This window comes from Pristis pectinata, chromosome 11, assembly GCF_009764475.1.
Source record: "Pristis pectinata isolate sPriPec2 chromosome 11, sPriPec2.1.pri, whole genome shotgun sequence".
NCBI lineage: Eukaryota > Metazoa > Chordata > Chondrichthyes > Rhinopristiformes > Pristidae > Pristis > Pristis pectinata.
The window spans coordinates 27,436,887-27,454,897 of NC_067415.1; the positions used below are offsets into that span (position 1 = coordinate 27,436,887).

The 18,011-nt window shown below is 39.7% G+C and overlaps 1 protein-coding gene across 2 annotated transcripts in view; it reads left to right on the forward strand.

Moving 5' to 3' along the window:
• Positions 1-17,660, forward strand: part of lnx2a (ligand of numb-protein X 2a) — an 86,628-nt gene extending 68,968 nt beyond the window's left edge. For both annotated transcript variants that reach the window (XM_052025512.1, XM_052025513.1), the window contains 4 exons: positions 1,207-1,384; positions 2,961-3,192; positions 7,110-7,268; positions 15,016-17,660. In XM_052025512.1, the coding sequence (XP_051881472.1) occupies positions 1,207-1,384; positions 2,961-3,192; positions 7,110-7,268; positions 15,016-15,151 (705 nt within the window). In that variant the 3' untranslated portion in view covers positions 15,152-17,660. The remainder of the gene's footprint in view (positions 1-1,206; positions 1,385-2,960; positions 3,193-7,109; positions 7,269-15,015) is intronic.
• Positions 17,661-18,011: the final 351 nt, after the last annotated feature.

Below are 18,011 nucleotides of genomic sequence, written 5' to 3' on the forward strand. Positions count from 1 at the left end.
GTGGCCCAATGTCATTTGTAGAAATAATAGAACTTTTATTAAATTTCCTCAGTCTCTTAAACTTGCCAGGATCCATATAGAATGGATTTATACCTGTGATTCTGTAGCAGTGCTCCCACACTTTGCAGGGAGAGGGGCAAACAAACCAATTGTTTTGTTTTCCCCAATGGAAAGGAAAACGAATAACAACAGCTTTTCTTTCAAAGTTATAAAACATTATGAGGAGCACTTTCAAACAAAATTTGATGCTGAGCCACTGTAGGAAATATTAGGGCAAATGACGAAAAGCATGGCAAAGATTCAATATGAAGGATTTTCTTAAAGGACCAGAGAGGGAGACAGAGATGAGGGAATCCCTAAACATTAGGGCCCAAGTAGCAGAAGCACACCTTCCCCATGGCACTGCAATTAAAATCAATAATTTGAATGAGCACAGAGATCTCGGGGGGTTATATGGCTGGAGTGAGAAGATTGGGTCAGGCCATATAAAGATCTGTAAATAACATAGAATTTTAAAGTCAGGGTATTTCTGGATCAGAGAAAGACATCTTAGAGTGAACTGCAGAGCCAAATTAAATGCTGAGTTTGTGAATGACTTGGTTCAATTTTAGCAGTCAGAACACAGGATGAAGTCAATGCTTGGGGAACCATGTTTCTCTTAGTAGCTTCAGTCTTCATAATGCTTCTGTTCATTGATGGATAAGCAGCATGACAAATCAGTGTAGTAGTCAAAACAAGTACGGTAAACTACGTGTTGTCAACATATCTATAGAACCCAATGTGTTCTGACATTGTGTAGATGAAAAATAGGAATGAGGTGTAAGGATAAACCCTTTAAGGTTTCCAGAGTTAGACATTCTAGATAATAGTCCAGCCTCAACAGGAACCATATAGGAATGGAACCAGGAAGAACAGTCCCAGCTAAACTGGAAGACAGAGGTGAGTTACTGGAGTAGGATGATATGTGGTTAATGTGTCAAAGGCTGCAGAAGTTTAAGATTGGTAAGGAGGGCTAGTCTGCCACAGTCACAACCACATATCTAATGATCTTTGAGTGATCATATTTTAAGTTATATGGATCAAAACATAATGAAATTAGCCATAGTAAAAATTTCCAGCCCCTATAGATGTGTTCATGGCAGCACTATTTCAGTAAATTCACAATTTAATATCTTGAATATTTGTTTTTTTTGCTGCTTTCCTCAGGATCTGTCCCAATGTATTACTTGTCAAGAAAAGCAGATCACTGTAAAGAAGGAGCCTCACGAATCTTTAGGAATGACTGTAGCTGGAGGTCGAGGTAGCAAAAATGGTGAATTGCCAATCTTTGTTACCAGTGTCCAGCCACATGGCTGCCTCTACAGAGAAGGAAGGATCAAACGTGGTAAGACTGCACAATGACCAGAGCTTCACAGGAATTCTTTTGTTTTTAATTTCTGTGTCTAAATGTTAAAACGCATTTTGCTTTCACCATGTAGTTTCAGGTCTGGCCCATCTTTGACTCCAGACCCACCTGATAAAGTTGATTCTTGAATGGTCTCTGAAGTGGAATAGCAATTCACTTAATTGTACTGTTATAGTTACTTCCAAACAGAAAAGGAGTAAAACTAGACTGACCACAAGGCACCAAATTCAGAGACATAGCAAAGTCACTACCAGCCCAGAAAACTTTGCAAAATCGACCTCACAAACATCAGCGGACTTGTGTTTAAATTGGGAGAGCTGACCCACAGGCCAGTCAAGTTCACCGAATCATAACTTACAAACAATTATCGTCTACGTCCCAGAGTTTTAAAGGATTTTGCTTGCAGATAGTAGATGCTTGTGTTGTCTTCTTCTAGTGTTCTATAGGTCATAGTGGGTTGAAGGGAGAGAGCAAATAGGGAACTACTGAACTGTTACCATAATGTCAGTAGTAGGGAAAATATTGGAATCTATAATAAAAGATGTAGTAACAGAACACCTTAAAGAATGAGAAGGAATGAGTAAGTTCAACATGGATTTGTGAAAATGAATCAGATTTGACTAATCCACTCGAGTTTTTTTTGACGATATGACCGGTAGAATAAAAAGGGGGAGCCAATGGATGTGGTGTATTTGGATTTTGGGAGGCTTTCAATAAAGTCCCACATGGGAGGTTGGTCAACAAGTTGGAGCACATGGAATAAGAGGTAATGTACTGATGTGGGTAGAGACTTAATTATAAGACAAAAGGAAGGTTTGAATAAATAGAGTAACAAACAATCTGTTGGAGGAATTCAGCAGGTCAAGCAGCAGTCCTGATGCAGGGTTTTGACTTGAAACATCGACAGTTCCTTTCCTCCCACAGATGCTGATCGACCCGCTAAGTTCCTCCAGCAAATGGTTTGTTGCTCCAGATTCCAGCATCTGCAGTCTCTTGTGTTGCCATTGGAATAAATGGATCCTTCTCAGGTTGGCAGGCTCTGACTGGTGGTGGGCTGAAGTGCCAGTTAGAGCAATTGGGTGACACTGTACATTAGATTAGCTTGGTTAAACTATTGAAGAGATTATTTTAATAACTTTATTCTTTATTATTCCCCTTGTCAGCTTTCTAAATGCCCATTGTATTCTAATTCCATTCATTTATGCTAACTTTTCTGAACTGCTTTACCTTGGGAATGAGGGCTGAGACAAGTAGAAAATCTGATTTTCTGTTCTAAAAATGTTTAATGTTGACATTTTTAAACAAGAGCCCATTATTTCTCTAAGAAACTTGTACAGCAAATCTAAGAATGAAAAATAAAAAAATATTAAATTTTTATTCATCAGTATTTGGGAAGTTTCAAAGTGCATGCTTAGGTTACATGTTAATCAATGGTCTTGGAGAGGATATCTGTTTTTCAATCTGTTTAGGAAGTGCAAGTCCCTGTTCCTGTCCCTGAGGATAAAATACATTTAATAACAGGAAGCTGAAAAGAAGTCTGTGATTATTTAAACAGGGGATGTACTACTGAGCATCAATGGTTCAGATCTGACCTGCCTGAGTCACAGTGAAGCAGTGGCCACATTGAAAACTAGCGCTAATTCCCCAGTTGTAATACTGAAGGCACTGGAAGTACAAACAACAGAAGAGCAGGGTCAAGCTGCAGAAGAGCGTCAGGGCTCAAACAATGAGAATGAGTTGGATGCCAGTTGGTCACCATCATGGGTCATGTGGCTAGGATTGCCAAGGTGAGTGTCTTACATACTTTATTTTTTTTCTAAGCAGATAAAACAAAGGCACCTTTCAGCATTAACAAACGGTAATATATTTGCATCAAATTGTTTACTTCAATGAGAAAGTACAAAGATTAAATTTCTCTAGTTTTTTTTACATATGAACTGGGAGCAAGAACAGATGACTTAATCCCTTGAGTTTATTCAGCTTTTCAATAAAATCATGGCCAATCCAATTGCCTCTTCAACTCTGCACTTCATAGAATCACAGAACAGTACAGCACAAGACAGGCCCTTCAGGCCACTATGTTGTGCCGAACTAATTAGACCAATGATTCCTAATTAACCTAATCCCTCCTACCCGCACATTGATCATATCCCTCCCTTCTCTGCATATTCATGTACCTATCTCAGAGTCTCTTAAACACTATCTGTCTCTATCACCACCCCGGCCGTGCATTCCAGGCCCCCACCACTCTCTGTGTTTTAAAAAAAAAACTTGCCCCACATATTTCCTTTGTACTTTCCACCTCTTACCTTCAATACATGCCTTCTAGTACTAGACATTTCAATCCTGGGAAAAAGATGCTGGATGTCCTCTCTATTTATTGCCTCGCATAGAGTTATAGAGTCATGCAGCATGGAAACAGGCCCTTCGGCCCAACTCGTCCATGCCAACTAGCTAGTCCCATCTGGCTCATAGTGCTCTAAACCTCTCCTGTCCCCATACTTGTCTAGATGGCTTTTAAATGTAGCTAATGTGCCTGCCTCAATCACTATTTCTGGCAGCTCATTCCAAATATGCACCACCCTTTGAATGAAGAACCTGCCCCTGATGTCCCTTTTAAATCTCTCCCCTCTGATCTTAAACCGATGCCCTCTTGTTTTTAGCACCCGCTCCCTGGGAAAAAGACTATGTGCTTTCACCCTCTCTATGCCCCTCATGATTGTGTATAATTTTATAATTATGTAATTGTGCACTGCAATATACTACACTAATTATACACTGCCTAATCTCCACTCAGCCTCTGCCGCTCCAGAGAAAACAGGCCCAGCTTGTCCAACCTCTCTTCGTAGCACATGTCCTCCAAACTAGTCAGCATCCTGATAAACCTCCTCTGCACCTTCTCCAAAGCCTTCACATTCTTCCTGTAATGAGGTGACCAGAATTGAATGCAGTACTCTAAATATGGCCTAACCAGAGTTTTATAAAACTGTGTTATAACTTCCTGGCTCTTGAACTCAATGCCTCAACAATTTTGGATCCAATCAGCCAAGTCACTGTGGATCCCATGCATTCTAATTTTCTGGATGAGCCTACCATGCAGGACCTTGTCAAATGCCTTACTAAAATTCATGTATACAACATCCACTGCTCTACCTTCAATCAATCACCTTTGTCACCTCCTTGAAAAACTCAGATTAGTCAGACAGGACCTGCTCTGTACAAAGCCATGCTGACTGTCCCTAATTAGACCATGTTTCTCCAAATATTCATAAATCCTATCCCTAAGAATCCTCTCCATTAGTTTCCTACTGACATGAGTCTATAATTTCCAGGATTATCCCCATTTCCCTTCTTGAACAAAGGAACAACATTAGCTACCCGCCAGACCTCTGACACCACACCTGTGGCTAGCAAAGATACAAAGATCTTGGTCAAGGCCCCAGCAATCCAATCCCTCGCCTCTCTCAATAACCTTGGGCATATCCCATCAGGTCCTGGGGACTTATCCGCCTTAATGTTTTTCAAGAGACAAACATTACCTCTTTCCTAATCTCAAAATGCCCTGGCATCTTAGCATGCTCCACTCTGATCTCACTATCCTTCTCCTCAGTAAATACTGATGCAAAGCACTCATTTAGGATCTCGCCCACACCCTCCACCTCTAATAATAAGTTCCCTTCTTTCTCCTTGCATGGTCCCACCCGCTCCCTAGTTATTCTCTTGCTTTTGATGTATGTATAGAATGCCTTGGGATTCTCTTTAATCCTATTTGCCAAAGACTTTTCATGACCCCTTCTAGCTCTCCTAAGTCCCTTCTAAAGTTCCCTTATGACTCCTTTACAGTCCTCAAGCGCCCTGTTCAATTCCAGCTTCCTAAGCCTTACATATGCTTCCTCCTCCTTTGTCTTGACTAAATTAACAATCTCTCTCGTCACCTAAGGTTCCTGTACCTTGCCATCCTTGTCCTTCCCTCTTACTGGAACAGACCATACTTATCCCTACACCTGGTAATTTTTCACACCCTCACTTATCAGGAATCTTTATATTCAGCCTAAAAAACATTCAAAGACTGAACATAGCACACTACAGCACAGTACAGGCCCTTCAGCCCACAATGTTGTGCCAACATTTTATCCTGCTCTAGGATCTATCTAACCCTTCCCTCCCACATAGCCCCCTATTTTTCTATCATTTATGTGTCTATCTAAGAGTCTGTTAAATGTCCCTAATATATCTGCCGGCAGTGCGTTACACACACCCACCACTCTTGTGTGTGTAAAAAAAAAAAAAAAAAAAAAAAAAAAATTAATTTACCCCTGACATCCCCCTTATACCTTCCTCCAATCACCTTAAAATTATGTCCCCTTGTGTTAGCCATTGTCGCACTGGGAAAAAGTCTCTGACTGTCCACTCGATCTATGCCTCTCATCATCTTGTACACCTCTATCAAGTCACCTCTCATCCTCCTTCTCTCCAAAGAGAAAAGCCCTCACTCACTCAACCTATCCTCATAAGACATGCTCTCCAATCCAGGTAACATCCTGGTAAATCTCCTCTGCACCTTCTCTAAAGCTTACACATCCTTCCTATAATAAGGCAACCAGAACTGAACACAATACTCCAAGTGTGGACTGACCAGAGTTCTATATATCTGCAACATCATCTCTCGGCTCTTAAACTCAATACCCCGACTAATGAAGGCCAACACTGGTTCCACTGTCCTTTGTGGAAGTGAGTTCCAAAGACTCACAACCCCCTCAGGTGGGGAAAAAAAAATCTCATCTCTGTCTTCAATGAGCAATGGCTCATTTTTAAAGATTTCTAAATTCTCCCATAAAAGTAAATATCCTCTCCACATCCACCCTGTCAGGTGCCCTCAAGATCTTGTTTCATTCGTATCCTCTCAACTCTTCTAAACTCTAACTTAATACAAGCCCAGCCTGTCCAACCTTTCTTCATAAGACAACCCACCATTCCAGATAAGAGAGGTAAACTTTCTCAAAACCACTTCCAAAGCATTTATATCTTTCCTTAAAACAGGGAGATCACTGCTGTGCCCAGTTCTCCAGATGTGGTCTCAGCAGTGTCCTATATACCCGAGACATAACCTTCCTACTTTTGTATTAAATTCCCCTTGCAATAAATAACATTCTATTAGTTTTCATAATTGCATGTTTTACCTGTGTACTAGCATTTTGCAAATTATGTTGGTATTACAGAGGAAGTGGTAGAGGCAGGTACAATTACAATGTTTAAAGGATATTTGGATATGTACATAGATAGGAAAGGTTTAGAGGGATATGGGTCAAACATGGGGGAAGTGGGACTAGCTCAAGTAGACACACTTGGTGAGTGTGGACAAGCTGGGCCATAGGGCCTGTTTCCCTGCTGATTAACTCTATGCAGGACACCCATTTCCCTCTGCATACAAGAGCCTTGCAATCTCTCACCATTTGGATAATAGTTTCACACATTCTTACATTACGCTCCATTTTTCAGATCTTTGCCAACTCACTTAACCTATTAAATAACTATTTTCAATTTCCAGAACTGTAACATACATGAAAACCCCTTTCGTCTTTCCTAGTTGTACTACTTTTTTAGTTTCCTAAAGTGAAGCGAATGTAAACAAAGACTATGAAATAGTCACGTGGAAATGCAGAGATGCAGTAAGCATTTACCACAATGTTTAATTTCTTTTCAGCTCCCTTCATATCAGCCGTGATATTGTTCTACGGAGGAGTAATTCGGGAAACTGGGGCTTTAGTATTGTTGGAGGTTATGAAGAAAATCACTGTAATCAGCCCTTTTTTATCAAAACAATTGTGTTTGGAACACCAGCTTATTATGATGGAAGACTGAAGTAAGTAACCATTTCTTTTCTTGTCACTTCACAAACCCCCCCTTGGAGAAGTTGCCTTTTTGAAATGAGACTACTTATAAGTTACCAGTTCCTTTATTGCTCAAGCAGAATTTAGTTCCAAATGGATGATTAGCAAATCTTACAATAGCTGTAATAATTGAGTGATATTACCTGTAGACATAGTTAGGTTCCAACTTAGATATAAACGCTCAAGAGTTAAGAACACAGTGAATGAGGATGACTGTCTAAACCAATTACATTTTTTTAGAATTTGACATTACTTACCTACATATTTAATTGACATGTAACAGTTATCTCAAAATAGGTGAATGTGAACATTATATTGTTAGCAGTCATTATATGGGGTTGATTCCTACAATGTAAGCAACTAATGTAATGTAATTGAGTTTGCGGGGCACAAGTCTGCAAATGCTGCTAAATTAAAAAGTGATTTTCCATGACATTAAGTGTAGTCTACGTAAAGCAGGATGCGATTTACTTAGAAAAGGGTATGGAGGTGCAATGCATTCACCATTTTAAAGAGAAATGTTGTGTCCTTACTTTTATTTTAATTTCCGTTATTCTACTAATCATGGAACTGCCAATGCGGTATTTGCCCCCGTCAGGATGGTTAAATTGCAGTGGTGGGAGAGTGTAATTACACTTTGGTACTTTACATTAACCAATCCTATAATAAATGCAGTTATAGGAATGTATGACCTTCAGAAGGAAATCTGATGCCCTAACACAGTTTAGTCCAAATGTGACTCCAGACCCACAGTGATGTGCTTGTTCCTTCGTAAGTCGTGCATCTGTATCAAAACAGTTTCGTTCATGCAGAATGACAATAGAACTGCATCAGCCACTATCCTAATCAGACAGAGCATAGTCACTCCCAATCCATTCCACCTTACAAAGTTCAGCTCACAAACATTTAGGGGCTGGTGTCTAAACTGGGAGAGCTGCCCCACAGGCAAGTTAACGATTATCTCCTGCTCAAATTGCAGCTTACTCTAAACACACCAGTAGAGAAATGTTACAAAGGCAGCCATGCCACAACCAGAAGCTCACTGGAGACCACATTAGGGCTGCTGAGGATTAGATTCTGCTGTGTGCAACACTCCACAGTGTTCAGAGCCAGGCTTTGGCATCGTGATTGAGCTCCCCCTTTACCTACTGATGTCAACCAAGGGCAGGACCAACAGGCAAAACAACAGGAGCAGTGGGGTGAAGACCCACACCAGGACCACATGAAGAGATGGAAGAAGAGAAAGCAGAAGAGGGCAAAGAGCAAGACTCAGTCCAAACCCCCATCAATAGGAATCTCGTGCAGGCTTCCCCCAAGAGAACACCTTTCTGGACATGCAAAAATGTGCATTTGGCCCCCTGAAGATTCCCATTTTATTCCCCACTTTCTGGCTGCTCATTCCCAAATCACTCGTCCATTTTCAGGGTCTTTCAAGTCAGTACAGGATCTTAATGAAAACTTGTAAATCTGTGATTCAATAATCAATACCTTTATACTACAGTCATACTTGAACTATTAATATTAATGATTTAAAACAAGTCACTTAAGCCAGATAAAGACTGCTTCTGCCGTAAGCTCCTGATTCATTTCTTAGTTTCACCCAGACCATGCAATGGGGGTTACTCAGACCAAAAGACATGCTCTCTAATAAAGTAATATCAGTGAAGCTGTGTACAAATATTAATATCACCCCTTACTACCCATAAACTGCATTCATCTTTCCTTTGTTACACCTGCTGCATCCTGAATTAATCTCATCAGAGGCCGAATACCTTCAAAGCAGGCTCTTCCCCTTTGCAAATCTTACAGGTACTCACCAAACAGCAGCCTTAAGTGCTCTTGCATTCAAGAATGCCAATTGATAGTTAGGAACAGAACAATTAAGAAGCAGCTGAGCTTCTCAATGAGGTCAGAAGTGCACTTATGAATATCCTCTTGATTCAAAAGACTATTTAGGCATCAGCAACAAATGGTCATTGTTTCACTTCAAATGTATACAGTAGCCTCATACGGATCTCACTTGAAACTACAGCCAAATCTCTAACACTGCAGCCCATTTTGTCATTCCTGTCTATATAACTACAGATCTAAGTTCATGCTTTGACAGGCTGCTAATGCACCCACAAAGCCTTTGTTGAAGACACTAGAAGTGTGCAAAGATATGCTACAAACAGATGTATCTCTCTCTTTCTTCCTGTGAGTAATTTTCCAACAACAAATGTTGTATGACAGATATTTCTCAAAGAGCAAAGCAAGAGGATGGCTTTCCTTTCCAAGGCTTGGAGTCTTGCAGTGTGATTGCAAAATCGAGATCACCTTAATATTTCCAAAGGCAATTTAGCTCTCTGAATCTGACTTTGAGATCAGATAAATGGCACCACTCTGTACTGCTATTGGATTTCGCTGAGAAAACACTACCTCTATAGCAAGTTATTATAGAGTTGTACAGCACAGAAACCAGCCCTTCAGCGGAACCTGTCCATGCCAACCAAGGTATCTTCCTGAGCTAGGCCCATTTGCCTGTATTTGGTCACTATCCCTCTAAACCTTTCCTATCCACGTACTTGTCCAAATGTTGTTTAAATATTATAATCATTTCTGCCTCTACCACTTCCTCTGGTAGTTTGTTCCACAAATGCACCACCCTCCGTGTGGAAACACTTGGCTCTCTTGTCCCCTCTAAATCTTTCCCCTCTCACCGTAAACCTATGCCCTCTAATTTTAGACTCCCCTACTCTGGAGAAAAGGAATGTGACAATCTATCTTATCTGTGCCCCTCAAGATTTTATAAACCTCTAAGGTCATCCCTCAGCCTCCTTCACTCCAGGAAAAACAGTCCCAGGCTATCCAATCTCTCCTTGAAACTCAAGCCCTCCAGTCCTGGAAACATCCTCATGAATCTTTTCTGCACCCCTCTAGCTTAATCACATCCTTCCTTTAGTATGGCAGCCAGAAATGCATACAGAATTCTAGGTGCAGTCTCACCAACCTGTTGTACAGCTGTAACATGATGTTCCAACTCTTGTATCCAATGCCATGCCCAACAAAAGCAAATGTGCCACATGCCTTCTTCACCAACTTGTCTACCTGTGTCACCACAACAGCACGAGTCTGCTGCTATTGTTAACATTAAATCATAGAGTTGTGAGAGGGCCTGACTATAGTCAAAGTCAAATTTATTGTCATATACACAAGTACATGTATGCACAGGTGCAATGAAAAACTTACTTGCAGCAACATCACAGCCACATACCATCATAAGCAGCATCCACAAGAAAGACATAAAAAATGTGTATAATTTACAAGAAAGAACACAATTAGAACAAAAAAGTCCATTTTAGTGCAAAGCGATCAAAGTGGTCATAGTGTTGCTAAACTGTAATGATTAGGGTTTTGCCGGTTGTTTCAAAAACCAAATGATTGAAGGGAAGTAGCTGTTTTTGAACCTGGTGGTGTGGGACTTCATGCTTCTGTAACTGCTGCCCAATGGTAGCTGCGAGAAGGTGGCATGGTCTGAATGGTGGGGATTTTGATAGATGTTGCCTTCTATACTACCAATGGCCAACAGGGATGTGCCTGTGATGTATTGGGCCGAGTCTACTATTCTCTGCAGTTTCTTACATTCCTGTGCATTCAGATTGCCGTACCAGACCATGTTGCAACCAGCCAGGATACTTTCAACAGTACATCTGTAGAAGTTTGGAGTGTTCAGTGACAAACTGAACCGCCTCAACCTCCAAAGAAAGTAAAGACACTGCACTTTCCTTATGATTTCACCTATGTGCTGGGTCCAGGACAGGTTATCTGATATGTTAACACCCAGGAATTTAAAGCTACTGACTCTCTCCACCACTGATTTCCCCCAATGTTCACCCTCCTTCCCCTTCCTTAAGTCCACCATCAGCTCTTTAGTTTTGCTGATGTTGAGCGAGAGCTTGTTGTTGCAGCACCACTCAACCAGGTGACCCATCTTGCTTCGGTAAGCTGACTCATTGTCACCTGTGATTCATCCAACAATAGCAACGTCATCAGCGAATTTGAAGCTGGCTTTGGAGCCGTGCCTAGCCACCCAGTTGAGTGTGTATAGAAAGTAGAGCAGGGAGCTAAACGCACTGCCTTGAGGTACACCTGTGTTGATAATCAGCGAGGAGGAGATGTTGTTACCAATCCTCACTGAGTTCTGCCGATTGAGGAAGTTGAGTATCCAGTTGTGGATGGAGGTACAGAGGCCCAGGTCTTGAAGCTTGATGATGAGTTTGGATGAGAAGATAGTGTTGAATGCTGAGCTGTAGTCAATGAACAACAGCCTAACATACAAGTTCCTGTTGTCCAGATGCTCCACGAGTAGAGTGAAGAGCCAGAGAAATCACAATAGATTGCCTATGGCTGCATAATTTATTGTCTGATGCCAGACTCTGAAGTAATTCCATGTTCCTTCCTAACACGCCACTTTAGATTGCCTTCATACTGCTAGACTCACTGCTCTGTCCTTTGAATGATCCTGTGAAGCTATCCAAGGAAGGGACAAGAATCACACAAGAATGAGACGTTATACTTTTTGCAGCATATAATGATAGGATGCACGATGCATAGATTTACATCTTGTTCTTTGCAGTGACAGCTGCACAAATACTACAGTGCAGTTGCCAGACTTACTTTAGTTAGGTAGGAGTAAGGAATAGAAAAGCATGAACATAGTATATGGTAATTAAATGATTTCACTCAGTACAAGTTGCACAAATGGAGCAACAACAACTTTAATGGAACAAAATATTTGTTTGCAAACTACGCTTAATAAAACAATCTTTTTACCTAAAGTGCCTCTTACCTTTTGAAGTCAGTGAATATAGTACATCTGGATTTTCATAGTACAATACAGGATTTATTAGTTTGATGAACTGCTTAAGTTCAGCGGGAGCTTGGCAGGGTTGCTGAAGATTTGTTGAAGGGCACACCACTGCAGCCATAATGATAAGGTAAAAAGTTGGTGAACAGGGTTTAGATGCTAGAGCCCAATATTTCATAAACCATCTGCTAATTTGCTGCTGCACTTTCACAAATCTTCCATGGGGGAGAAATAATGAAAGTTCAGAAACACCTTCCCATGAGTCTATATAAAAAGAGAGCTTAATTACAAGAGGATTTGTGTATTGACTCAAGGAGTCAGATTTGGCAAATGGCCACTAGCCCCATTTATCTGAGTGGTAATTCTGGCCTGGAGATAAGGAAAAAGTTAAGTTATTTAATGCTTTAATAGTTTTACTGGTTTTAATTTTATTCATGCTTTTACATTATTTACATTGTAAAAGAATTGTAGGCAAATTGTTTAAAAACCTTACAGGCTTTGAAGGAAGGTGAAGCTCTGCCCCCATCTTTGTCAGGCTTTTCTAGGGCAGGGAAGCATTGACACACTACCCAATGCCAACATGTTGCTGAAGCCTCACTGCACATCATTCGTGGTCTCCCATGTTTGTGCAGCTCAGTTGTATGGGTGGGTGGGGCCATAGATGGGGAGAACAAGTAACAGACCAAATCCAGCACAATTCACCCCAGTATCACTTTATAAACCGGACACCTGATCATTCAGTTTCTGCATATATTCCACCAAAATTAACACCTGTGAAGAGACTCTGTTTCTCTGCCAGAAAATATTGAAGTTATTTGATGAGAACAATCAGGAATTCCAAGAGCTAATTATTTGTACATGAGGCATTCTTGGACTGGAAACACTATAACAACTCAAGGGAAAGAACAGATCTGAAGACCCAGCTCCAACAGAAAGCTAGTGATGTAAAGAACAGATGGCTGATGGAAAGAACACATTAGGTCCAGCTACTAGCCAGTAACCATGATTTCTTCACCACTGTAAAAAAAAAAAATCATCCACTGCCAGGACAGAGAAAAAGCTTCAAGGACACCCTCAAAGCTCCTTGGGCAAGGTTGGGGGGGGGGGGGGGGTGGAATGCAATATCCTTACTTACAGGAATCCCTGTCCTACAAGTGCTTAAAATGGTGGAGCAGAATCAAATAAGGCACCTAATACTTGGGACTTTTCCAGGAGCACATGGAGCCCAAGCAGAACAGTGGAAGAAGCATGAAGGAACTCAATCAACAGATCCACCTGCCCTGGCTAGCTTCAACTGTCCCTTCTGTGGCAGGGTTTGCACATCCCACATAGGATTCATCAGTTGCCTTTTAACCCACAGAACAGTAGAAGAGGCAAGTCATTCCTGACCCGAAGGCACTGCCAAAGAAGAAGAATGTGTTTGCTATCAGCAGCCACAATCATATTCAATAGTGGAACAGGCATGGACTATTCCTCCTCCTAATTTGTACATTCACATTGAAGAGTCTGGGCTTTTTTCTCTAGAAAGAAGATCAAGAGGTGACTATAGCAGTGCTTAAGATTATGAAAGGGAAACCAATAAGTTCATTGCAAAAAATTAGGAGAAATTTATCAGATTGGCTAGAGTATGGAACAAATTCCCACAAGGAGTAGTTGAAGCAAATAGCATGGATGTGTTTCTGGATAAACATGTAAGGGTATAGGGATTAGTATTAGATGAAGAAGAGGGATAGGAAGAACTTGGTTGGAGGATACAGGCAAAGTGCCTGTGAAATTTCATCTAACTCTGTTTACCTAAGCAATATGTTTTTCAAATCCAAAGATCAATATATTATTGTAACACAACAGTGTTTACTATCTGCCAGTTCTATCACTCTCCCTAGTAACAGTCTAAAGTTGAATCAGACCAAACTAATCACACCACCACTAATATTGTTTATCACCCTAACCCAACCCATCTGGTGCTGAAACCCTCATCCATGCATTGGTTACCTCTGGATAATTATTCCAGTGCACTCCAATGTTGTAAATTCCATGTACTTGATCATCTGAACCTCTGCTGTCCATGCCCTAACCAGCACTGTTCTTCTTTCTCCTGAACCCCCTGTTAAGCAATGTCTTAATTTTAAGATTATTCTTGTTTCAAATCCTTCCACGACATCACTCCCCTTTCTATTTCTGTAATCTCCTCCAGCCATCCAACCCTCTAGGAGCTCTGTGCTCCTCTACTTCTGGCCTCTTGAATGTTTCTAGTTTTAATCACTCTACCTTTGGCCACTATGTCATCAGCTGCCAAGGCTCTCAGTTCTGGTGGCCATCCCTTCCTAATTACACTTCCATTCCCTCCTTTTAGATACTTCTAACAACTCACCACTTTGACCAAGCTTTTGGCCATCAGCCTTAATATTACCCCTTAAGGTGTCAAACATTGTTTGCAAGTGCACCTGTGGTTAATGGTGTTATACAAAGAGATATTGTTATTGTTGCTGGGGGAGGTGGAAGAAAAGCACTTCAAAAGCTAGCTACTTTAGTGTTAGGTATTCACAGGAACTTGGGGAAATCTTTCCCATTATGCAAAATCTCAGCCATCATTCACTGTCCTCTCAGGTAATTGAATGTAATTATTAATAGCTGAAAGTATTGGCAGGATTGTGCTCTGAAAATTACTGATAGTAAATAGTGAGGTGATACATCAAAAAATATCATTCCATTTTAGTTCATATGACAGTTAAATTATATTTTCTGATTTTTCTGCAGCTGGATGCTACTGAGAATATTTAAACAATATTGTAAACTGTTATTTTTCGTAAATGACTACAGACATAAAAGGTAAAACCTATAAAATCTAAAAAAATAATGTCTTCTTTTCACAGGTGTGGTGATATGATTGTAGCAGTGAATGGACTCTCAACAGCAGGCATGAGCCATTCCGCACTTGTCCCAATGCTGAAAGAACAACGAAACAAAGTAACATTAACAGTCATATCATGGCCTGGAAGCCTTATTTAAAATCAAACCAAACAATTAGGAATCATGCATTGTATGAGAACATTAGCTTCAAATATTAAAGTGTATTACAATCAGTGACCAGAAGGATATAAATCTCAAATGTTCTCTTCTGTAAATTTTTTTTAAAAACTAACATTTTCGGTACAACTATATGATCAGTATATCTAATCAAGATTTTAAATAAGTATTGTTTATTCATGAATATTAAAGAACACCAATTCAAGATCAAAAATTAGATAATCTTATTATCATGTGTGACAGATCTTTAAAGCCTTACCAGTCAGATAAATTTCAGACAGCCACAGTAGTTCAAGCCTTAGTGACTTTTGAACCTCATGCTACCATGAATGTAGCTTCAATGTGAAATAACTGCTAGAAATAGACTACAACTAGTGTTTTGATCCATTTCACTGAATCATTGCGCAAGCTTATAACTATGTGTATACTTAATTGCTACTACGGTGTATTTTGTTGAAGGGTAGTAGTTAGCAATACTTGCATCATGGGGGATATCAGCTTTCAAAACTGTCATATTAGATAGGAGAAGAACATGGATAAATTCAAAATATTCACACGTACAAATTTGCAATACTCAGCTTTAATATAAATCACGTTTGAGATTCAAAGCCCTGAACTTTCTAACAAATTGAGTGCCTGTTTTAATCCTTATTTGAAGTTAGAATTTTCTATTTTAAGAGTTTGTGTTTTCTGGAATTTTTATCTCATTACAACATTTGCATTAAAGAAACTAAATATGGTTTACTGATATATGGAAAAAGATTTTACAAAAATTACAGTCTGAAACAAAAGCTGCCTCTGACATGATCAGTAATAGAAAATAGGCTATTTATTAAATATGCCCTTTCATCTGATTACACGTACTTCATAAAAAAACAATTTAAATAGCAACCTATCCTTTGGAAAATAAAATATAAAACATTGGAAGTGCACATGGACAGTCGGCATTAAAAAAAGCTGACATTTTGCTTGGGGTCTTCCATCATAACCCCTTTGCTGAAGTTCTATAAAAAGTTTACAGCTGAAAGCTTTTTTTTTCCCCCACTTTCATATGATGACTGGCTTGTACAATTGCAGAACTTCATTTTTATTTTCTATTTCCTCCATTCACAGCTTTTCCTTCTTATCTAAGATTAGCATAAGTGAACATAGGTCATTGGAACTGATGGTCATTGCATTTCCTTCTGTAGCTCAAGTAAACTTAAAATAACTATTGAAAGCATTATACTTGTCTCACTATTTCTCAAATCAGGGCATAAATTTAATTGAGAGCCACTGATAAACAATACCTCTAGATATGTTAAGATTTATATTATTTCAAATAGTCACTGATACAATGCAAGTATGAACAAGATTTGTCACCTCTCATTGAAAAAAAAGAAAACTCATTTTTCTAGGTTCATCATTAAAGCAGGAAATGGAAAGACAAGAGAACCCTTTAATAGTACTTAATCAATCTAAGAGTTATTAAAACAGAGGTAAAAGTCAGGTATTAGGAATACCAATTCCAATCACCAGTGCTCGGATTAGGTGCTATAGTAACTTTTGTTTTTGAAAAGGAAAACAAATGATCACTGTCAGACATAGCTGTGACTACACATTGGAGCAAATGAACCAGGAAAGAGGGAAAACAGGTTTGTTTTAAATTGCAGATAAGGTGGGAAGAAATGGATAGGAAAAAGGAACTATCTCTAAGTGGTTGAGACTACAGTTTTCGTGAGGACAAGTTGTGAAGGTCATCAGATGGATAAGTTAATAGGATAGGAAAAGAGAGAGGAAAAGTGAACAAAAGCTATGAAGTGGGAGTGGTTAGAGAGTGAGAATACAAATAAAGCATCGTATCTTCCAATTAATCCAAAACAGTTGAAGCTTATTTAATAGTCCAAGAACATGTCCCAGTCTAACTCATTAATTCTAGGGCAAGAGCAGGCCACCTGAATTTTGTATTTGAATTTGTCTAAGAATCTAACTGTTTAAGCAGTGTTTGTGTGATATTGTAAACTACCTAGATATTTTGTAACCTTATTTTTGAAATAATTCAATGCCAACGGGGAATGGAGGCTCCCACCTACTCTCAAGATACAGAGGAGCCAGAACAGGTGGCATCATGCTTACAAATATACAGTGATGCTGAGTTTATTAAAAAGTACAGATAGTAGTATAACCTAGACCTGCCAAATAGAAATCATACTACAGTGATCTAAAAGTGGTACCTAAAGCAGGATTTTCCAATAGAAATCACACACAAGTACATCATGTATATGGTAACATTGGTTTTGCAGCTTTGACTGATTCCAGTAGAAAACCTACAAATAACATTGGCAAATGTACTTCACGCTGTTGGTCTTTCTCAAAATGTTGAAACTATGTGATTAAATTTATATGTATGAATCACTTTGTACAGCTTCTAAGATCTTATTCTGTAGATGCAAGTAGTGTCCGTTGACATTAGAATGATTTCTGAGAATGTTAACTCGTACAATAAACCTTCACCCGGAATAAATGTTGTTCGACATTTTTTCTGACATGTCATGTTGGAGGTGCTCAACCATGGCTGGTTGAATGTTTGTTACCCAGAGTAATAATTGGTCCATGTAATATTGCAGGTGTTTCCAGAAAGCATTTTTAATCATTGGTATTGTGGATGCTCAGCTGTGCAAGGAGGGAGGTGCAAGAGTCCAAGGGCAATAGTGGCACGAGACCTGATAGTGAGAAGAATAGGCAGATGTTTCTGCAGCTATCCTGAATCCAGGATGGTGCCAGGGTCAAGGAGGTAGCAAAATGGTTGCAGAGCATTCTAAAGGAAGAGTTAAACACCAAGAGCTCATGGTTCATATTGATA